The 24680-nt window shown below is 39.7% G+C and overlaps 2 protein-coding genes across 7 annotated transcripts in view; one reads left to right on the forward strand and one right to left on the reverse strand.

Annotated features, from left to right (window-relative positions):
- cabp2b (calcium binding protein 2b) overlaps positions 1-12503 on the forward strand; it is a 29796-nt gene extending 17293 nt beyond the window's left edge. For 5 of the 6 annotated variants that reach the window (XM_051649878.1, XM_051649881.1, XM_051649880.1 and 2 more), the window contains 5 exons: positions 10754-10784; positions 10875-11006; positions 11833-11942; positions 12023-12170; positions 12279-12503. In XM_051649878.1, coding sequence (XP_051505838.1) covers positions 10754-10784; positions 10875-11006; positions 11833-11942; positions 12023-12170; positions 12279-12304 — 447 coding nt within the window. In that variant the 3' untranslated portion in view covers positions 12305-12503. Of the gene's footprint in view, positions 1-6802; positions 7209-7433; positions 7629-10753; positions 10785-10874; positions 11007-11832; positions 11943-12022; positions 12171-12278 lie in introns of those variants that run through there. The other variant, XM_051649879.1, reaches the window with a different exon arrangement.
- A 2850-nt stretch (positions 12504-15353) lies between these two features.
- On the reverse strand, positions 15354-17816 carry crybb1l1 (crystallin, beta B1, like 1). The gene is made up of 6 exons (XM_051649889.1): positions 17752-17816; positions 17330-17427; positions 17113-17231; positions 16883-17015; positions 16648-16790; positions 15354-16012 (listed from the first exon to the last, which is right to left on the reverse strand). Exons 2-6 carry the CDS (start codon positions 17420-17422, stop codon positions 15841-15843), a joined length of 660 nt encoding a protein of 219 aa, XP_051505849.1. The 5' UTR covers positions 17423-17427; positions 17752-17816; the 3' UTR covers positions 15354-15840.
- Positions 17817-24680: the final 6864 nt, after the last annotated feature.

The raw sequence follows: 24680 nt of genomic DNA on the forward strand, positions 1-24680 counted from the left end.
AGCCGTTTCTTTCTTTTTTTTGCCATTTTTGACCTAATATTGACCTTCAGACATGCCAGTATATTGCATACTGTGGCAACTCAAAAACAAAAACAAACACAATGTTAAGCTTCATTTAACGAACCAAATATCTTTCAACTGTGTTTGATATAATGGTAAGTGATTTTCTAGTACCAAATTAGCAATTTAGCATGATTACTCAAGGATAAGGTGTTGGAGTGATGGCTGCTAGAAATGGGGCCTGTCTAGATTTGATCAAAAATGACTTTTTTCAAATAGTGATGGTGCTCTTTTTTTCACATCAGTAATGCCCTGAATATACTGTGTGATCAGTTGAGTGCCACTGTGGTGAATTAAAGTACCAATTTTCTTTCCGAAACAGCAAAATCTGTACATTATTCCAAACGTTTGTGTACGCCAGTGTATGTGTATATATATATATATATATATATATATATATATATATATATATATATATATATATATATATATATATATATATATAGATATAGATATAGATATATATAGATAGATAGATAGATAGATAGATAGATAGATATACATTTGAAGTCAGAAGTTTACATTCACTTATGTTGAAGTCATTAAAACTCATTTTTTAATGACTCCACAGATTTAATATTAGCAAACTATAGTTTTGGCAAGTTGTTTAGGACATCTACTTTGTGCATGACACGAATAATTTTTCCAGCAATTGTTTACAGACAGATTGTTTTACTATGTTGACTATATCACAATTCCAGTGGGTCTGAAGTTTACATACACTAAGTTAACTGTGCCTTTAAGCAGATTGGAAAATTCCAGAAAATGATGTCAAGCCTTTAGACAATTAGCCAATTAGCTTCTGATAGGAGGAGTACTGAATTGGAGGTGTACCTGTGGATGTATTTTAAGACCTACCATTAAAATCAATCATAAAATTGCTTGACATCATGGGAAAATCAAAAGAAATCAGCCAAGACCTCAGAAAAAAAAAATGTGCACCTCCACAAGTCTGGTTCATCCTTGGGAGAAATTTCTAAATGCCTGAAGGTACCATGTTCATCTGTAAATACAAAAGTACGCAAGTATAAACACCATGGGACCATGCAGCCATCATACCGCTCAATAAGGAGATGCATTCTGTCTCCTAGAGATGAACGTAGTTTGGTACGAAAAGTGCAAACCAATACCAGCACAACAGCAAAGGACCTTGTGAATATGCTGGAGGAAACAGGTAGACAAGTATCTATATCCACAGTAAAACAAGTCCTATATCGACATAACCTGAAAGGCTGCTCAGCAAGGAAGTAGCCACTGCTCCAAAATTGCCATAAAAAATGCCAGACTACAGTTTGCAAGGGTACTTTTTGGAGAAATGTCCTCTGGTCTGATGAAACAAAAATTTAACTGTTTGGCCATAATGACCATCATTAGGTTTGGTGGAAAAAGGGTGAGGCTTGCAAGCTGAAGAACACCATCCCAACTGTGAAGCATGGGGGTGGCAGCATCATGTTTTGGGGGTGCTTTGATGCAGGAGGGACTGGTGCACTTCACAAAATAGATGGCATCATGAGGAAGAAAAATCTTGTGGATATATTGAAGCAAAATCTCAAGACATCAGCCAGGAAGTTAAAGCTCTGTCACAAAAGGGTCTTATAAATGGACAATGTCCCAAGCATACCTCCAAAGTTGTGGCAAAATGGCTTAAGGACAACAAAGTCAAGGTACTGGAGTGGCCATCACAAAGCGCTGACCTAAATCCGATGGCCAGAACTGAAAAAGCGTGTGTGAGCAAGGAGGCCCACAAACTTGACACAGTTGCACCAGTTCTGTCTGGAGGAATGGGCCAAAATTCCAGCAACTTACTGTGAGAAGCTTGTGGAAGGCTACGCAAAATGTTTGACCCAAGTAAAACAATTTAAAGGCAATGCTACCAAATAATAACAAAGTGTATGTAAACTTCTGACCCACTGGGAATGTGATGAAAGAAATAAAAGCTGAAATAAATCATTCTCTCTACTATTATTCTGACATTTCACATTCTTAAAATAAAGTAGTGATCCAAACTGACCTAAGACAGAGAATGTTTTCTATGATTAAATATCAGGAATTGTGAAAAAATGAGTTTAAATGTATTTGGCTAAGGTGTATGCAAACTTCTGACTTCAACTGTATATATATATATAAATATACTGTGTGTATATATATATATATATACAGGTGCATCTCAATAAATTAGAATGTCGTGGAAAAGTGCATTTATTTCAGTAATTCAACTCAAATTGTGAAACTCGTGTATTAAATAAATTCAATGCACACAGACTGAAGTAGTTTAAGTCTTTGGTTCTTTTAATTGTGATGATTTTGGCTCACATTTAACAAAAACCCACCAATTCACTATCTCAAAAAATTAGAATATTTTGACATGCCAATCAGCTAATCAACTCAAAACACCTGCAAAGGTTTCCTGAGCCTTCAAAATGGTCTCTCAGTTTGGTTCACTAGGCTACAAAATCATGGGGAAGACTGCTGATCTGACAGTTGTCCAGAAGACAATCATTGACACCCTTCACAAGGAGGGTAAGCCACAAACATTCATTGCCAAAGAAGCTGTCTGTTCACAGAGTGCTGTATCCAAGCATGTTAACAGAAAGTTGAGTGGAAGGAAAAAGTGTGGAAGAAAAAGATGCACAACCAACCGAGAGAACCGCAGCCTTATGATTGTCCAGCAAAATCGATTCAAGAATTTGGGTGAACTTCACAAGGAATGGACTGAGGCTGGGGTCAAGGCATCAAGAGCCACCACACACAGACATGTCAAGGAATTTGGCTACAGTTGTCGTATTCCTCTTGTTAAGCCACTCCTGAACCACAGACAACATCAGAGGCGTCTTACCTGGGCTAAGGAGAAGAAGAACTGGACTGTTGCCCAGTGGTCCAAAGTCCTCTTTTCAGATGAGAGCAAGTTTTGTATTTCATTTGGAAACCAAGGTCCTAGAGTCTGGAGGAAGGGTGGAGAAGCTCATAGCCCAAGTTGCTTGAAGTCCAGTGTTAAGTTTCCACAGTCTGTGATGATTTGGGGTGCAATGTCATCTGCTGGTGTTGGTCCATTGTGTTTTTTGAAAACCAAAGTCACTGCACCCGTTTACCAAGAAATTTTAGAGCACTTAATGCTTCCTTCTGCTGACCAGCTTTTTAAAGATGCTGATTTCATTTTCCAGCAGGATTTGGCACCTGCCCACACTGCCAAAAGCACCAAAAGTTGGTTAAATGACCATGGTGTTGGTGTGCTTGACTGGCCAGCAAACTCACCAGACCTGAACCCCATAGAGAATCTATGGGGTATTGTCAAGAGGAAAATGAGAAACAAGAGACCAAAAAAGGCAGATGAGCTGAAGGCCACTGTCAAAGAAACCTGGGCTTCCATACCACCTCAGCAGTGCCACAAACTGATCACCTCCATGCCATGCCGAATTGAGGCAGTAATTAAAGCAAAAGGAGCCCCTACCAAGTATTGAGTACATATACAGTAAATGAACATACTTTCCAGAAGGCCAACAATTCACTAAAAATGTTTTTTTTATTGGTCTTATGATGTATTCTAATTTTTTGAGATAGTGAATTGGTGGGTTTTTGTTAAATGTGAGCCAAAATCATCACAATTAAAAGAACCAAAGACTTAAACTTCCTCAGTCTGTGTGCATTGAATTTATTTAATACACGAGTTTCACAATTTGAGTTGAATTACTGAAATAAATGCACTTTTCCACGACATTCTAATTTATTGAGATGCACCTGTATATATATATGTTTATGATCAGATCCATGGCAAGAAGACGCGATTGCCACCATCTAAACAGAACAGCCTCCACAAATACACCTGGAATACACCGCTGCCATAATAGCCGGCCAACAAATATGTCCTCTTCTGTGCGGTTCTGGACTGTGGTTCATTCTGACATAGTGATTACAATCTTATCATGTCCATTATCAGACACACAGAGAATAAGTGATGGAGCCCTCCCTCATAAACAGCGTGTTTGGAGTGCGACTCGTGTTGGTCCGGTAATGGACTGTGGTCCGTTTTGTGGAGTGATTTTTCAATCTGATCACGGTGTTTAGTGTAAAAGTCAGCTCTCATTTCTGTTCTGTGAGTACTGTTGATGTCTCGCGCCTTCAGAAAAGCAGTTACATCCATGAATTTGAATTCATTGTGACTGTAATGTGAGCTCATGCATGAGGCAGCGCTGTGATTGGATGGAAGCATTCCTACTCATGAATAACATGGAGAAATGCTCAGAATCTAGTGACGTACATGCGTGCTGTCCTGCCAATCATAATTTGGAGTTTACGCATAAACCTAATTTTTGTGACGTTGCTTCAACTTTCGTTTTGAAACCGGAAGAATGAAATGGCTCAATAAAACGAAAAAATAAGCTCTTTCCCCTTAACCATAAACATAATGAGTTCTATCATTGTTTTCAGTGAAAACAGTTCACATCTCAAAAAATGTGTTTTTCGGGTTTCATGACCCTTTAACACGAAGAACTTTTGTGGCCACTGTATATATATATATATATATATATATATATATATATATATATATATATATATATATATATATATATATACACTGTATATATTAGGATACTGTCAAACAATCCTTTGAGAAAAGTATGGCATAATATTAAAGGCCAAACCAAAATACAGAAAGTGCACTGCAAAAAATAATTTTCTTACTGAATATCTATTGTTTTACACTAAAATTATCTAAACATTCTAAAAACAAGATTCATTTACTTACGAAGCAAAATGACATAATGTTTCAGAGAACTCTAACAAAATTTAGTAATGTTTATGCTTAATACAAGAAAAGAATATTAGCCAGTGGGGTAAGAAGTAAAATTTATTCAAAGGGAAAACAAGTTTAATTTTCTCACCGCACTGGCAAATAGGGTTTTCTTGTTTTAAGCATAAACAAACCCCACTCAGTTTTGTTAGATTTCTCTGAAAACAAGACTTGATATCTTATGTCTATCAAGTTCTGCTTCTCAAGTCATTTTTCTTGTTTTTAAGGATGTTTATATATTTTTACCAGAAAATAAGACAAAACATTTTATTACATTAAAATTATAATTATATATAATTATATTATATGTAGTTATTATAACTATAATAAAAAAAAAATGCAGTATGAAAATGTATTTGCAGGCTGGATATTAACACTTGAGAGGCCATATGAATCTATATTCAAATTCACCACATTCAACCTATACTGTAGTTGGATGTTAGTTTGAGACACTTAAGTCTAAAAAAATCACAATACTGCATGTGTATGACACTGACATCTGATCACTGCAACAAAGCCTGAAAGGACATTACTCACTGTCACTACTTGCACAGAACACTACATTACTATTCCTTACGCAGTTTGCAGTCCACTGCAGCATCTGGTGAGCACAAACACATCTGGCAATCTATGATCCCACATTGCCCAGCTGCTCATAAAATGACCTCAGCTGACTCAGCTAATCTGTTGACCCATACATGTACAGACTCAAACAAACACACACTTTATTATTCTTATTACAGTATATTACATTTGCTAAACACATTCCAAATCTCTGCAAACCATAAAGGTGGTATAGAAATACACTTTAATGTTACTCAAATGCACATGTTCATGTTTGCAGATTAGGGAAGATTAGAGGTTCGTCAGGCTTGTAACAGAGTAATGCCTCTGGGTTTTACTGAAATATTTGTGTGGATTGACAAGAGGAGTTCTCTGTTCATCAGCCCAAAGGAGTGTTTTTGATTAGATTGGGATTATTACACGCACACACACATACACAGCCCATCGACCTCAGTGCAGAAAAGTCACAATCATTCTCACAGTTAACCTTCTATGTCCTTAACTTCTCTCCTTTTTCATATTCATGTTATGAGCCATGTACTCTTTCTTAGTGGCCGACTGATATGGGTTTTTAAATGGCTAATGCCAATACTTAAATCTAGAGAGCAAGGTGGCCAAATGCCAATTAAGGCAAATATAATGCAGATATGTATGATACAGTGTGAAAGTTCTTCTAGTTTCCATTTTTCTAATGTAATACATTTTTTTTATTGCAAATTATTTTACAAATTCCATCATAAAGTCTTAAAAGTTTTAAAAATATTTCAAACTCCTCAATCATTTTTTATAAATTCGATTTTGAATCCCATATTTTTAATGTGAACTAAGACATGTTTATATCTCAGACATGTATATACTATTTATCATCCCACTGTTTATAATACAGTTTAATAAAAGCAAAATTCCCATAACCAAACTGATGGGAATTAATAGCTTATTTAACATAATATTTACTCAAAATTCACAATTGTTTAAAAAAAAAAAAAAAAAAGTGCATTAGTCATTGACAATACTGTTGATAGATTTTGGAAATTACACAAAGGGGGAATGACCAGTTCAGTTAATCAGGCAACTGGGTACGGATATAGGCCCCGTTTTGATAATTTCAAAATATCGGCCAATTAACTGGTCTGGCCAATATGATGGTCTAACACTACTCTGTCTTGTTCTCAGTATTTCTTCCTTCTCTTTTTTGTTCCTCAGATCTCCTTGCACTCTATCTTTTGCTCCTCCCTGTTTATCATCCCATGTCTCTCTGTCTTTAATCTGACAGAGTGGGATTAAAAAAGCTTCTCGTTTTCTCATCTAATTCTCACCCTCCCCATACCTCCCCGTACCTCCCCTCCCGCTCTCTCTCTCTCAGCTTGCCAACAAAATCATTTGCATGGGACTACAATCTGTGAGGAAAGTGAGTGGGTGGATAGGAAAAAGAAGTAAAAATGGCAAGAATAGGGGAGAAATATGCTTGTTCTATTATACCCTGGAAGTGTTAGTGTTGTTCAAGTATTGTGTTGTTGGATAGTTAAAAGAAAGGCTCTTAGAAGAGAAAGAATGTTTAGGTTTACAGCTACCTTTGTTGGGTTGGTTTGGGTGACTAAATAAAGTAGTCATAAAGAGTAATTATTCCTCGCTGAATATGGAAGCAGGTGAGTGTCATATTGTCACTTTCTTAAATTAGTCATATTAAAAAGGGCTAGGAAGGGCAGAAGAGGAGAGGTGGGAAAACGTCAGCTCACTGAGGAAAAAAGACATGGGAAACTGCACCAAACCATCCATGAAAAACAAAATGAAGAAGGTAAGACAAATATATTTGAAAATCAGGGCCTGCATATCTGGAGAACTGCGTGTTTGTGTTAAGTGTACTTTCAGTCTGAGTAGGGGAGAGTAGGTAATCAGTTTTCAAGTAATATTTATCATCATGTTTATATCATAGTTGAGTAGTTTAAGGACATGCCAAGCAAATTGACTAAACTGTGCTTAATTAGATTATGTCTAAAGTAAAATTTGGCCCCACCCAAAGGGTGTGGCTGAGGGCAAAGAGCCTGCGCCCGTGGCACCAGGGTCATGCCCACCCGGAGAAGCAGACGGAGAAAAGGAAGTAACTTCTGAGTTTAAGGAGCCTCTCAATGCACTGGTCCAAAATTGCACCATGCTGCATCACATCGTTGGACCAGCATGCATCTTCCTAAGACAGGGCTTCGTGAAGTCACAGCTCGTATGTACTTGAAAAACTAAAACTGAAAACTCGGTGTCTCTGCATCTACATTCTCCACTTGCATTTATATAAAACATCACATCCTCTGAACCCTTTTCAGCTCAGTGTTTTCATCATCCTTGTGGATCATCTACTACGTTTCAGTCCCTCCACTCCTCTGGCTATGTTGTTTCTCAATATGTTGTGAAAGACCAATCAAAAGATATGAGTTACACAGCTCAAGAGACAACTGAACCCAAAAGCATCAAATAAAGTGACTTTGCAGATTTACTTTGCTTTTCTGTTTGGTTAAAGCTTCACTTGATCAAAATTTTCCAAAACTTGCCGACTCTGAAATGATGTGAGCTAGTGTAAGGTAACCCGAAAGGAAGCGTGTGAGGAATAGACATAAATGGGTTGTAATGTTTTGCACCTTATCTGGTGTCAATTGTTTAGCCGATGAAACATTTAAATTATGTCTTTACAGGGCCTGGGTAGCTCAGTGGTAAAAGATGCTGGCTACCACCCCTGGAGTTCGCTAGCTCGCTAGTCTGAATCCCAGGGTGTGCTGAGTGACTCCAGCCAGGTCTCCTTAGCAACCAAATTGGCCTGGTTGCTAGGGAGGGTAGAGTCACATGGGGTAACCTCCTCATGGTTGCTATAATGTGGTTTGTTCTCGGTGGGGCGCGTGGTGAGTTGAGTGTGGATGCCGCGGTGGATGGCGTGAAGCCTCCACACGGGCTAAGTCTCCGTGGAAACGCACTCAACAAGCCACATGATAAGATGCGCGGGTTGATGGTCTCAGATGTGGAGGCAACTGGGATTCATCCTCCGCCACCTGGATTGAGGCAAATCACTACACGACCACGATACGGCATTCCAAATTGGGAGAAATAGGGGAAAAAATCCCCCCAAAAAATACACAAAAATATGTCTTTACAAACAATATGTCTTTACAAACAATTTTACAGTGGAGGAAAACCTCTGGAAATATGGGTTGTGAATATTAACGTTAACCAAGGACCTTGAAAGGAATTATAACTTATAGAACAGACTGTGCATCCATCTCTCATTTCTGTCAAATTAATTAAGGTGTCTATTCTGACAAAGGTCTATTTTCCTAGTATTGTGTAAACTAAATTTTTACAATGATTAAAATATATATATTTTTTTAGGTTGTGATAAAATAAAACAACTGCTTTTGGAAGCATACCAATTGTTTTAAACAGTGCTTTTCAACATGATTTCATGAAAATTATGTGACTGTGGCATGATTTTTGCAATATTATATTTCATGGTTCCTTAAGCCCAAAGTAAACTTTGGTTTTGACGTGAACGCTTAGCATTTTAAGGTATACTTCATTTGACTGTGCGCATACACAGGCGGTTGGCGCATATGCGCTACGACTGCTATGAGATACTGGACTATTTATCTTCAAGAGTAAAGATGTCTTTATATTCCTTCAGACTCGAGTTAAACAAATGCAAGTGTCTCCTGACCTCCTCAAACTTGCATTCTTAACATGCACATCCACTATTGTTCCTTTCACCTTCATCTCCTATTGTTTACTGGTGATTATGTCTTCTTCTTGCACTTCTTCGTGACAGCAGCGGCTAAGCTATGAGTGTTGCCAATTTATGGGCCCACCAATTAGTGCAAATAAAAACTAGGGGCCTGTGCATTCTGTGCATTCTGTCCATTCAGGGTGCATGCATTTAGAAAATGTGGCCCTGCGCGTTCATTACTTGAGCACTCAGCTGATGATGAAATTTGCATCACGCATCCTTGTACACAAGACTCAAGTGTTTGCGTCTGACCAAAGTATACATCTCGTGGCAACTGTTAGGTAAAATGTCCACTGTGTGGTGCTAAAAGTGAGTTAAATGTTCTCCCAAACAGATGAGGCTTTTAAGGTTAATACTCTATCGAGTGTTAAATCAACAAAACCAACCTCCATACCCTAAACCTTAAACCTAAACCTAACTGAAAGTGTCATAAAAAGCAAACGTGACATGAAAAATGCAATTGCTGAAACAACTACACTACCGGTCAAAAGTTTTGAAACACTTGACTGAAATGTTTCTCATGATCTTAAAAATCTTTTGATCTGAAGGCGTATGCTTAAATGTTTGAAATTAGTGTTGTAGACAAAAATATAATTGTGCCACCATATTAATTTATTTCATTATAAAACTAAAATTTAATTTAAAAAAAAGTTTTTGAAATTGATAACTTGGACCAAATAATAAAGAAAAGCAGCCAATAAGTGCACAGCATAGATGGGAACTCCTTCAATACTGTTTAAAAAGCATCCCTTTTTGTCCAGATTTTGTTCTAAATGATGTCCCCCATTTAAATGATGTGACCCATTTGTGCTTCGGTTTTGTATGATGTATATCTGGGTTTATAAACTGATAATCTGCCGTTCTACTCATAATTAGTGTGAATGTGAATTAAAGTAATTGTTTTTAGCACCTCTATTGTTCATTCATCAGCAATCTGCTGCGATACGCACAACGAAACACGTAAAACATTTAGCAAAAATGTAGGTATAGTAACGTGATTACTTCAGACCAAGTTGGTGCTTTTGGTAAACTGGTTCGGTTACTGTGCGGGAAATGTGAGGAAAACGTGATTTCAGCTGATGGGGAAAGGACTCAGTATTGGATTTGTGGTATCTATAATCCACTGAGAAATACGAGTATGTGCACGTGTGTAATATACAGTATTGGGTATTATGGATAAAGCTGTAAATGGAAAAGAGAATCGGCTCTGAGATTTTCTCATATGGCACTCCATTTAACCTCATTCACTCTCTGGACAATGTTTTGCATGTATTTCTGGGTCCCTCCTCAAGTTAAATCTCACAAATCTCCTTATCTCTGCCTGTTGCCAGGCAACTTTCACTTTGTAATCTAGTGGCTACAATGTCATGACATTATTCCCAATGGTACCAGCCTTCTATAATCTTAACTTTTTTAAACTCACATTTTGTATCAGTTTTTCATTTTTCATTTCCACACCTACCCATGTGTTTTGTTTGAGTCTATTTGATGACTGAGAGAGAGAGAATTTGAAAGAGAGACAGGTTTTGAATTCATCAGTGTTTCACATATTTTTTTCTCTCTTTCCCTTGATCAAACAGGACAGAGAACTGCGGCCAGAAGAGATAGAAGGTATTCACAGAAACCACAAACTTCACACAAGAATGAGATTGTAAAACTTTTGTTCTATGCATTAACATCTCATCCCATGTGTTTATGCAGAACTAAGAGAGGCCTTTAAAGAGTTTGATAGGAACAAAGGATACATTAACTGTAGGGACCTGGGCGAATGCATGCGGACTATGGGATACATGCCGACAGAGATGGAACTCATTGAACTGAGTCAACAAATTAGTGAGTAACACAATCACTAAGAGAGAGTGGTTCTGGTCATGGCCAAGTGTGATTTCATGTAAACAATATTGTGAATGGGATCCAAAAATGTGTCCGACCTCAAAAAATCTGGGATATTTTTCCTATTTATACCTGAAAATGAAGAGAAAGTTTCAGGATTGAAGAATGAAGAAGAAATATTTAGAATTCTGAACTATTTTTAGGTCTAACCTAGGTCACTAATCAAATGTAAGCAAATGTGTGACACTGTCCATTTTAACTCCTTTGTACAAAATGTCAGATTTTTTGCTTCCATTAAAGCACAAAAGATGCTGTTTGGAACGTTCTTAAATCATACTGGGATAACATTGATAAGGTTTTGAACAAATTTCAATGAATCATTGAACATTGGAGTTCAGTTTCAGTGCATGTTGTCATTAAAGCAAAGGGGGAAACGTAACAAATACTAAGAAATTCTGAAATTAATGGACACTTTACAATTAACTGACATCAATATGCTAATAATTACCTCAAATCAGCTTTAGCTTATCCGACAATGCAAGAAAACTGCATTTTCATAATATTTAAAATTATCAGGTTATTCTCAGCATTTGACATCAAAACGTAAACACAACACTTGTGCACATTGAATAAACTGGTAAGAAGGCCAGTAAAGGTGTTTACATGCAACAAAATCGGTGCATGGGCAAAAATCTATGTGTGTCATTCGCTTACATAATCGTGCTTTGTATTAAAATAGCAAGAATGCAAAATAGAAGTAGTTTCACTAGTGGTTTCATACTTCTGTACTGTATATGCAAGTGTTTATTACTGTTTTTTTTTTAAGGTGGGGGTAAAATTGATTTTGAAGACTTTGTGGAGCTTATGGGCCCCAAAATGCTGGCAGAGACAGCGGACATGATTGGAGTCAAGGAGTTGAGAGATGCCTTTAAAGAGGTACACACACTCACTTGCACACATACCACTGTGTTTATTGCAGAAATCAGTGGTCTTACCAGCATTTTACCTGTGTGCAGTTTGACTCCAATGGTGATGGGCAAATCAGCGTGACAGAACTGAGAGAAGCCATGAAAAAGCTGATGGGAGAGCAGTTGAACCCCAGAGATATTGACGATATTCTCAGAGACGCTGACCTCAATGGAGACGGACTGGTTGATTTTGAAGGTGAGAGAATGTTAGACAAAAAAGATGACAACCAATATTTGCTTTTCTTGACCATTTGTATTCTACTGGTCTTATTTCTGTTCTTACATAAATCGTTTTACTGTCCAGAGTTTGTGAGGATGATGTCACGTTGATCAAAGCCACAGAGAAGACTTAATTTCCTTCATGAGAGAAAAATGGACACACGATCCAGCAATTTGAATGTAAGCATTAAGCAAAAGAAAGGGTCTTGTAATTGTACTGTTTAACTAGTATTTTAAGAGATGCATTTATCTGATTACAACTATATTGAATTTGTATAGTGTGCTTAATTTTTTTAATAAAATAATTTAATTACAGTGGTTTGTTAATTACCTGTTCATGTCTCTTCTCATCCTTATTTTTAGCAAATAACCATGAGTTATTAAGCAGACTCTTTTTTAACTATTCATTATTAATTTACTGTATATTGAATGTAAAGACTAGCTTTAATTTGTATAGCTGGTGAGATGCCATCTTTACACTGCAATGTAGGGGTGGGAATCACAGGGTAACAGGCGATAGGATATAATATCGATATTTAGGTCATGACACAATATTATTGCGATTCTTTATTTTTGGTGTATTGCGATTCAAATCTGCTTCCAGTGTACAACAATACAAAAACAACAGCAAGACATAGATAATAATAAAAAATAATTATACACATACATACATACATACACAGACACTTACATATATACATACACATACGTAGTGCAAATCTAATACAAATCTGTTATCTGTTATGTACAGTGCAAATACAATCTGTTATGAACATTGCAAAAGGTTGCGACAGGCTTCCGTTCTGATCTCATGGACGCAGAACTTGTGCCGACTGAGGTTCCCGCTCCACGAAAAGCCCCTGCCACACAGCGCACATACGTACGGCTGTTTGCCGGAGTGTACTGCCATGTTATTGCGCATGTTCCCTTCATCGTTGAAGGCCCTCTGACACACCCTGCAGGTGAACGGCTTGGTCCCTGTGTGTGTGTGCTCGTGATGCCCGTTTGCTGAGGAAGATCTTGCTGCACGTTTCACAAAGATCTTTGCGCTGATTCTTAGAACAGGCAGCTGTCATACTTTCATTAGTTTTAGACACCACTTTCTTCCTATTATCATGCTGCATGATCCGTCTGAGGTGTGTTTTTGGAGGGTCTCGAGGTTGAACCAGGTTCTTTTAAGATTTTAGCCTTTGTTTGGTGACTGTTAGTGTCAAAGAAGTGCTTTTTTTGTGGACGACCCCTTGGACGTTTAACAGAAGTGTGAGGCGACCTTCTTACACCACTGGTATCTTCCAACTCAAAGTCTGATTGAAGGGTTGCTGGCCGAGGTGCATGGATAGACTTTAGCCTTTTCTGTTTGGGGACTGAAGTGCTTTTCCATGGCTGGCCCAGAGGATGTTTAACTGTCTCGAATGTCTTTCTTTTAGAAACCGAAGTGGTTATGTGAGGTGTCCAGCTTGGGTCATTGATATCTTCTGAGTCTTTCTCTGGTGCACTGACAGGCCTAGAACTCTTCTCACTGATTAAAGGAACTATTCAATCTGACGCCTGCATTTTTTTGCAGTGTCTGGGCCAACGCCTGTTCGGAAAGTATGAATGTACTTCAGGGATATCATTGTTAGTGTGCAGCTCATAGTTTGTGGGTTCATTTTCCACTTGACCATTGTGCTCTAGTGTTTTCCTGGTTTTGAAGTCAGCCTTTTCTGCCTCGGTGGGTTCTGGGTTGAGAAGCTCTTGTTTAACGCTATCTGTATCCGTCTTCTCCTGTTTGACTGTCTCACTGACCGTAATCATGGTCAGGATTAAAAGCACATATTTCTGATTCTGTTTTTTCCGTTTTGACAAGCTCATAGGAGGGAGAGGTGCACTTCAGTGGACCTGCACCCCAGGACTCAAATGTCCTGCACTCCATCTCCAACATCCTTATAAAAGAAAAATACAATCATTACAATCTTCAAGTGGGGATATGTGTAATATTCAGCACCTGTAAAATATAACTGATATCAACCAACACCACACTGTTGAGTATTTTGCCAACTAACAATGTAAACCACATGTATTCACCAGTCATCATATATATATATATATATATATATATATATATATATATATATATATATATATATATATATATATACACACACACACACACACAAGTCCGTGGGAGAATTTCTATTATTCTCTTTACCTTTTACAACACCTTTTGCTTTAGTAAAAAAAAAAAAAAAAAAAAAAAAAAAAAAAAAAATTATAGTTAAATAAATAACTCGCATTGTTTCACAGAGGTATGTTTGTTTCTACGATTTTGAACATGACGCACATATTGGGGAATTAATGTTTATCAGTAAACTCACCACGCGCGTGTTCTTGTTCTAGCCATTGGTCGTCAAAATTTTTTTGTTAAAAAGTTTTTTATGGGACAAAAGGTCTTCCTAAAGGAGGCGTTTTGGGGCTCAAACACCGAATTTCTGCCTTAAACCACATTTAAATTACAGGACTTTATTGATCTTAGTGGAATCATTTGTACACTAAAATAATTATCGTTTCAAGTTGGCATGATATATAAACGGACGTCTGCACCAGAAATCTTTTTTAAATGGTTCTTAAAAAAAATACTTATCCTCTAATCAGAAACAAACGTGATTGGTCCAACATCAACAGCGATGAGAAAGGTTACATGTAACATGTGACAATGAACGTAAACGTGCATCTACAGCAGCGGCCTGATTAATAATTTATACCTGAACAATTATACAGCTAAACTTTAATAGCTAATGAATTGAAAATACACAATGAACAGTTAAAATAAAATTATTATTATTTATACCCGTCGTACCCGACCAATGGAGTCAGTGTTGGCGCCACTAACTCCGCCCAGTTTAGCCCCATTGTTTTCGCTTATTGTATGCAAACACGTATGTGGATGTAACGCTATCTGCTGTTTCGGAGTTTAATGGAAATTAAAATATGTAAATAAATAAATAAAATAAAGAGGTTAACAAGATTACATATTAATTCAAAAACGTTTTTCACCCAAAATGTAATCATTTATTGACTCATTATTTGTTTGCATTTACAAATATTTGATTAATTTACATATCTGACTTTATCATTAAATCAACAATTAGATGTATGAAACGACATATTCACAAGACAAAAGTTTGGTATCAAGCTTTTTTATTGAAAAGATGACCAGGATTCTGTACAGCAGGCAAAGGGAGATGTCTAGGGCACAGCTCTCCTCAACCCTTCATCTCTCCTCTCTCTTTCCATCCTCCTGGGGAAAGGGGGGATGTAGGCGGGGGGGGAATTATGACAAAAAAATTAAATAAATTATGGAAGGAAAAAAAGAAGCCATGACACAGGAGAGAAAGAGAGGAAAGGAGCTAGGGAGGAAGAGGGAAGTATGTTTATCGGTGCCTCTGCCCCATACAGAGACACTGAGACCTGAGAGAATCACAGCCCCACTGGGCTTTAACAGCTTGACAGACACAGACCGCAATGTGGGGCGAGAGTCTGTCACCCATAAAGCATCTGCCCCTCACAACTGTGCAGCACAGGGAAGATGCTCAGACATCTTTCCTCCTCTCCTTCCTCTTGCGTCCCTCTCCCTCTCCAACCCTCCTCTTCCTCTCCTGGTCTGGCCCTCACTTGCTGGCCATGGTGTAGCAGCCATGTGGGTGCCACTGCATGTCACGGATACGCCTCACAGACTGGAACTGAGGGCAACGAGCACCATACTCGTTAAAGTGTCTGTATTCGCCCTTCTCCAGCAGGTACTGGCTGCCACGATATCCGGGGTACTGATAGCCCACCCAGCTGAGAAAACAAAACGTCTACTGGTTAGTCTGTGCACTCTTAATATTCACTAGTGTAAACTCATTCATATAGATAAACAGCCTTCAAAAACTAGACATTAAAGACCCCATGAAATTGCTTGACGAGCGCTGATTTCTGTCCTGTTTGGACATATTTCCGATCAAAACAAGGTTTGGGTGGCACGTGTTGAAGAGCTTGTCCATTTTTTAAATAGCTTATAGGCTTTAGTAACGTCACAACCATGAACCATGATTTGCAATTGATTACCCGTGATTTGCATGATTTGTCAGCTGCATATGGAATCAATATTTTTGGTCCATTGGAAAGGTTACCAATATTTTTGGTCCATTTTCCCAGAAGAGAAAGACTGTAAATTTTAAATGCTTTTATCTTCTTTTATCAACTTTTAGGAGTACACTAGTATACAGGTGGCTTTAAACTAGTAGACACGCACTAAAAGCCACAATACTCCAATTTTGTCCAATTTTATGGGGTCTTTTAAGCCCTTAATAAGCTCCTAACATTAACATTCATCAATACTGACAAGGTTTTGAGACAGCTATAAATGCTCATGTGATTGCCCAAGTAAAACAAATGAGTACATAATAAATGCTGAAACCTCAGGGCACACTTACGTTCCACAGCTGACCATGATGCTGCCAACTCTGTCGGTGAATCCGTAAGAGAACAGGCTGGGAACATCATCATCCATAATCTCCATCTTGCGGCCCTTGTACTCACCCACCTCATAAAGGCAGATCTTGTGCTTCTCAGGGTCCTATGAAGGGAATGAATGTGATGAATGCATTTTGTTAGCGAAACAAAGAATGATATTGTAGGTGTAAGAGCATTGTATGTATATTTGCGCACCATTCTGACGGGTCTGAAGGAAAGCAGGTAATCGTTCTTCTGGCAGTTGCTCCAAGAATCCCAACGAGGATACTCGCCCTTCTCCAGGATGTACATCTCTCCGCAGAAGTTCATCTGCTCAAAGCCAACAAATCTGCAGTGGGCAAATAAAGAGAGTGTGTGAGGGACTCAGACAAATCATTCTTTCTTAAGAATGTGTATATACATGCAAAGTGTATGGGGATGCTTACGGGCCACACTCCACACGTAGTGAGCGAACTCTATCCATGCCCATATCACAAACATTCATGCACTCAGCGTTAATCTCAATCATGCGTCCCTGGAAGTTCTCCTGGTCGAACACATACATCTAACAGAGAGAGAGAGAAAAACCTGTTAGTAGTACAATGTTAGATCAATGTCTAAGCATTTGACATCAGCATTTGTATGTTTATTTGAAGGTTTTACCTTATAGGACATCATGCCCATCTCTGACTTTTTGGTCTGGGCTGCCTTGCCGTCAGTCTGGGAGGCAGTCTTTTTTTCTCCACTGGAAGACATGATGCCTGGAGTAAAATAAAGAAACAGAAAAAAATCATATAACTGTCCGATTTCTCAGAAATGAAAGACTAACTGAGATGGAGAACAAAGAACAAGAAAATGGCAAGGGTGACCACTGTAATAAATATTTGTGATTCTAAAAACAAAGTTCACAGGGAGGAAGTAGGAAAAAAGTGGATTATATTTGTAATGGATGTGGGGCTTCTTTGGGGGAACGACAATAAATTGTAATGGACAAAAGGGGAATCTGAGGTGATTTATACTCTCTTGGCTGCTAAACTAAAGTTTTATGTACGTGTTTATGTGTATGTGTTATTTTGCTGCCTTACCTGTGTGTTCAGTGCGTGTGTGTCCGTACCCAGGGTTCACTCTGAGAGTATTTGCATTTGGCCATGCCTGCAGCTCTTATACCCTGGCGCTGAGTCTGTGAGGATTACATTGAAACAATGAAACGTGCCACTATCAGCATTTTCACAGAAAAGAAGCCCCACATCATCACCACAGAGTGAGAAATCTGTGTATGTATGTGTCAGAGACAGTAAGAGACAGAGAATAAAATAGAAAGAAAGAAGATTTTCAACAGAGTTCCAACTCAAAACAATTCACTACACAATTATATCCCACAGAAATTCTAAACTTCATACTTGGACTTTCAGTCTATAAGAAAACATAAGCAATATGGGGACAGTAGTCTGTGTTTTTGGGAGACTGAAATTGAACCAGCAACTTTTACTTTAGCTGATAATTATTTTATTGTCTATGATTTACCAATATTCTCCATTTCAGCACATTTTGGGTGTGTATTGATAAAGAAAATTCAATTTTCTGCTGATATAAATTTTCTAAATATATTAGGCATTCATTTTCTGTAAGTTTTGTTAGGAGGAATAGGGAAGAATGGATGAGTTTATTCATTTAAACTCATCCCCTTTTTCCTAACAAAACTTATAGAAGATGATTGTAGGGCGGGTTGATTCAAGCTGATTTGGGTTCAAACTGATGATAGATTGATATATATTGACCTGGGCAATTAACAGGCAGATATTTGGCCATTTTGAGAAAACTAGCATCGGCTAAGTTTGCTTGGCCAATTAACAGTCGTCATTCATGTGCTAGACCATTCCAAAGTTTACTAACTATCTTGTCAGTGAATAGAGAAGGTTTTCCATTTTAGGATGTTTGTTTTAACAATTTTAAGTAAATATAGTGTTCATTTACAGTAAGAAAATTTGTGTGTACCTTTGCTATCATTAAATTGTATTATATAGTCATTATTGGCATTATATTGGCCATCAGCCATCATGCTATGTTGATAAACATATTGATCGACCACTAGTTATAACAATAAGTTTAGTTTTTACAAAACTAAAAAAAACAGGTCTTTGGCTGAACTTGATTCAGTCATGGACAGTGGTTCCATGTGTTTGAAATTAGTTCCTTATCAATTCAGTCATGAATGCTGTGTCATAGCTGACGCTATGGGATTATCCCCGCCAGTGTAGTCAATCTCTGAAACTCTTTAAAATCTCGGCAATTTTAATTGGCAGATAGCGCTTTGTGCACTGCGTCCCTTGCACGCTTAGCAGGCGTATACAGAGGCGGTGCATAGCGCTATCTCCAGAATTTTCTCCTTCAGGGTGCCGATAATCTCTCTCGTACTCAGCACGGAAAATTTGATTTTCTTCTACTAAGAATTGCCGTCAAGATTTGCACCTCTCACAGCGGGTGGATCAGAGTTTTATTTTACCCACTGTGGTGCTCCAATGATATCGGATACTAACCAATTTTTCCTCCTGTGGACAGCAGGCGGACGAGACATCTTCGCCTCTTTCTCCGCATCACAGCGCTGAGATTATTCTACGGCCCCAACAGAAAGTATACTTTGGATTATTCATTAATTGGATTGTACTGGATAGTGTTATGTAGGTGTGTAAAATAAGTGCTACAGCCTGATTGTGTTTCTGTGTATCTGTATACTGTGCACAATCTAAAAGAGTCTTTTTAAAAATGGCATTTCATAAATGTTTTCCGCCATATGAATGGTATATCCCCTTATCCGATGGGCACGAGCGCTGTCCTCTGCCTGGGTCAGGCTCACGCAGAGGCTTGGTGGGTCAGACTGCGCACACTGCGAGCGCATGACACTCAAAACACTGCGCTCTTTCTGAGGGATGAGTCCAGTCCCTTCCCCTCCCAAAAATTTTCCTTCTGTGGCTCCTGAGAGACCATACGAGGGAGACGTGTATGGGTGGGATGAGCTGGATGAGTTTGAGGAGATTTTGCCGGCACAAGCCTCATGTGTCTCCTCGCCTCATCCGCAAGCATTTTTGCCTGTGGAAAAAACGTCCCGTTATCAGGGCTCCATTATGTTCGGCACTCACTCATTATGAGGACGATATGGTGTCAGAAGGTGAGCCTTGGACAAAGTCATTGGATGAGCTTGCCGGGACTTCTCTCTGAGGAGAGGAAGACTGCGCTAGAGTTTCTGAAAGCTGTGCCATTTCAGGTGCTCGCTCTGGCGGTTGAGAACCTCAAATTGGATTGCGCCTGAGCGTTCTCGGCTAGATGATCAATTCTATCCAGAGGTGTGGGACAGGGACAAAGCTGTGCTGCTAGATGCTCCAGTGTCTCAACAGGGCCTGTTCGGTAATGCCATTAGCGCTTTCACCGAAAGGTTTCAGGCGGCGCAAAAGCAGTCACAGGCCTTTAAGCACCTCCTGCCGAGGTGGGGGGGTCTCTGTAGCTCTGTAGGGGTCTCTTGCTCGCGCTCCTCCTCGGGTCAATGGTCCTACAAATTCAACGCACCCGCTACACTGCCACCACGGAAAATGGAGACAGAGCCCTCTGGTGAGGTCCCAACGCCCTGGCCCAAGTGCAAGATTGCAGTCCCGAGGCGCCCTCGTACCAGTGGCCAAACCGGAGCAGCGTTCCTTATGTTACTGGCATGAAGCGGGGACCAGAGCCCATGGATGTGTTTGTTCCGCCTGCCAAGAGGACCCAGATCATCCAGCTGAGTCCCCGCAAAGCTTCAGTCATTCTTCCGGATGGTTCCTGGGACCGACAATAAAATTGTGTTTATGTTTCCAATGTTGTTGGCTTCATGCCAAGAACCAATGAAGAATGCAAGCCCTGATGCAATTGTTCGGGGCACAAAAATATTCACAATAAAGAGCTCTTTTTCAATCCATGCATCAGTACAATACACACATCGAGAGAGGCTCCTGTGTCATCTGGCCCATTACGTGGACACATGGCACCATTTTCTGGACATTTCTAGTTGGATGCTAAGGACAATAGAACAAGGGTATGTGTTACAGTTCACAAGGCAGCCTCCTCGCTTCAGTGGCATTAATTCTTCCACCGTAATGGTGCGGGACTCGCCGATTCTCCACTCAGAGATGTCAAATTTTCTCGCAAAAGACGCGATAGAGATGGTATCAGCAGACGATGCCCACAGCGGTTTCTACAGCCGCTATTTTCTAGTCACCAAAAAGGACAGAGGATTGCGGCTCATTTTGGATCTGAGACGCCAGAATGGAGCACTCGCAAGGTTTCTGTTCAAAATGATTACTCAGGAACAAATTCTGTCTCAAGTTCGTCCTATGGACTTGTTTGTATCGATCGACCTGAAAAACAATTACTTTCACATACACATAGCCCCTCATCACAGGCCATTCATGAGATTCGCCTTTGAGGGGACTGCTTACCAGTTCAAAGTCCTGCCTTTTGGCTTATCCCTGGCTCCTTGCACATTCACAAAATGTGTCGATGTGGCGCTCACTCCGCTGAGGCTGAGCGCTGTTCGTGTTATGAATTACCTCAACAACTGGTTGCTCTTAGCACATCAAAAGAATAAACTTGTAAACACAGAGACAAGTTACTTGCACATTTGGAGCGTTTGGGACTGAAAGTCAACTGGTCAAAGAGCATGTTAACGCCCAGCCGTCAGATTTCATTCCTGGGCATGAATCTCAACTCAGTATCTATGACGGCGTGCCTGTCGGAAGAACACATTCATTCCAGTGTTTGAACATTTTCAAGCTGGGAAAAATGTTTCCAAACAGCTGTCCAGGGGTTTCATGTTCTGATCAGAACCAAAAACACGGCGGTTGTGGCTTACATAAATCGCCAAGGGGGAGTTCGATCACGACCATTGATGAACCTGGTGCACCAGCTTCTCCTCTGGTGCAAGGAACATCTCCTATTGATACGTGCGATGCACATTCCAGGTCACCTTGAACGTGGGTGCAGATTTGCTCTCATGACAGGGTGTTATAAAATGAGAATAGGGAGTTCGTCTTCAGACAGTTCTGATGATATGGGAAGCCGAAATATCTATCTGCATCACCGGAGACAACACACTGTCGCCTGTGGTACGCCCTGACTCATGCCCCGCTGGGCCTGGATGCTCTAGCACACAATTGGCCAGTGGGACGCAAGTATGCATTCCCTCCTGTCCATTTACTTCACCAAGTACTGTGCAAAATTTGGGAGGACAAGTAAGCGGTACTGTTGGTTGCACCGGAATGGCCCAGCCGCCCATGGTTCCCAGAATTAATAGAACTCTTGAATGACAACCCCCCCAACCCCTGTGGAGGATTCCACTGAGCAGGGACCTGCTCACACAGACGGGGGGCACGATTTGGCATCCACACCCAGAATTGTGGAAACTTCATGTGTGGCCACTGAACGGTGCCCGACTAATGCGCAGGGGCTCTTGCAACCAGTGCTCGACACCATATTAAAAGCCAGAGCCCCTTTAATAAGACGTTTATACACATTGAAATGGCAAGTGTTCACGGATTGGTGTCCCTCTCGGCACGAGGACCCTGTACAATGCACCGTACAGCCTATGCTTCACTTTCTACAAGAACGTTTAGATGCGGGTCTCACCCCATCTACGCTCAGTGTATGTCGCTGCCATAGCAACCAGACATATCCCAATGGGCGGTCTATCAATAGGCAGACACCCTTTGATTGTGAAATAATTATGTTGCGTGAGGCGGTTGAGACCATCTCGCCCCACCACCGTGCCAGTTTGGGACTTGGCGCTTGTGTTAAAAGCACTCACAGGCCCGCCATTTGAGCTAATGGATTCAGTGAGTTTACAGGTTGTAACACATCAATGGAAAGGAGGAGGCGAGAACCGGCTTGACAATATAAATAATATTTAATGATTAACTAAAACAAAAGCACAAACACACACACAGGTGTCGGACAGCTGTCCGCAACTCTCTCTCTGTCACACTGCCGTCTCCAGTCGGCTCTTATCCCTCTCGGGCTGATCAGCCTGATTAGGGACCGGGTGTGTAGAATCACGACCCGGCCCCGCCCTCCACCCTTCCACACAGGTACTCTCATTAAAGACTGCGCTGCTTCTCACTTTGACTTCAGTAAAACGTGTCGGGGAACTTCAAGCGCTGTCGGTCAATGACCCCTGCTTAGAGTTTGGACCAGGCTTATCAAAAGCCGTTCTTAAACCCAGGAAAGGCTACGTGCTGAAAGTTTTGACCACTCCCTTCAGGGTGCAGGTTATTACCTTTCAGGCTTTCTCCCACTCTGTTCACTTCGGACGAAGTGGAGAGTCTACACACACTGTGTCCTGTAAGAGCACTGCGTGCATATATCGATCGCACGAGGCAAATGCCCCTTTCGGATCAGCTCTTTTTTTCTGCGTCACAGGTCACTTTAAAGGGTTGGCTGTCTCCAAACAAAGGCTTTCACATTAGATAGTGGATGCTATTGCGCTCACATATGACTCGCAAGACATACAGTGCCCTATTGGAGTAATAGCTCACTCCACTAGAGGCAAGACATCTTCATGGGCATTGTCTAATGGTGTTTCCCTTGAAGACAGCTGCCTAGCTGCAGGTTGGGCTTCCCCTAGCACTTTCGCCAGGTTTTACATCCTGGAAGTCTTCTCTCTCTCTTCCCAGGTGCTTACTGTGAAGGAGAGTTAAAGTATGTATCCTGCTGCTTACTACCAGCTTATTTATACATGGTCATCCCATAATAACCCACAGTTAATGGTCACTTATATAAGTTTTCACAACCCATTTGGTTAGTCCCTTTTTATACTTATTCACACATGGTAGTGATTTAATTAATCTTCCTGATCCGGCTGGCATCATCGCCATGTATATCCATCCATTCATCATTGTACTTCTCCCTTCTTATTGCGATGCAAAGACGAGACTCTGTTGGTGCTTTTTGCTACCCCATTGGATAGTAGACATTGTTATTTGTGTGAATCAGTGGCACGGCATGATGGTATACATTCCCCATTGTGTCAGCTATGACGCAGCATTCATAACTGAATTGATAGGGAACGATAAGGTTACGACTGTAACCATGGTTCCCTGAAATGAGGGAATGAATGAAACTCTTTAAAATCTCACCAATTTTAATTGGCAGATAGTGCTGTGCTCCGTGTGAGGGAGGCGGAGCACAAAGCGCTATCTGCCAATTAAAATTGGCGAGATTTTAAGGAGTTTCAGAGATTGGCCATACCTGCGGGTATAACCCTATAGTGTCAACTATGACACAGCATTCATTCCCTGATTTTAGGGAACCATGGTTACAGTTGTAACCTTATTGTTTTCTTAACTTAAAATGACTATGTACTATAATCTCAACATAAACACTTTGTGTTGAAAGAACCTAGTTGAACTGGGTAAACCCAACAAAATTTGACGTGTAAATGTAACAAAACAAAAAATCTTGTTTATTTCTTTATGTACTAACTAGTCAAAGTAAATGTTATCATGTTAAATTAATGCTGGTTGGAAGCACTACTGAATGTAGTGTAGTAATTATGCTATAGTTAGCGCAACATTTGCTCAACAAAGCAAGCGATCAATGTCATATGTGACATTAACCTGTCCTCATCGTTAGTTCAATATTCACTCTTCACCACAATGGAAAGCCCCAAAACTCCAACATAACAACCTTAAAAATGAACAAGTATCCCCTTTATATTCATCTTGCTCAAAAACACATAAAATAATACTTAATTTTAACATTTACTCTCTCTATTGAGTCCCATGCAAAGCATAATGGGAAATGGAAATCCCTTGCCCAGTTTCATCAATGCTACATTAACACCACAAAAAGTATTCACGTAGTCCCAACTCAAATGGATTAAGTAAACTTCCATTTTACAAATTTAAATAGATGAAATGCAATTAAAATGTTATAGATTTGTGTTGCTTTAGTTAATTTTTATTAAGTTTGAACAAGCAGCAAAACTATTGTGTGT

This window comes from Myxocyprinus asiaticus, chromosome 22 (genome assembly GCF_019703515.2).
Source record: "Myxocyprinus asiaticus isolate MX2 ecotype Aquarium Trade chromosome 22, UBuf_Myxa_2, whole genome shotgun sequence".
Classification (NCBI taxonomy): Eukaryota; Metazoa; Chordata; class Actinopteri; order Cypriniformes; family Catostomidae; genus Myxocyprinus; species Myxocyprinus asiaticus.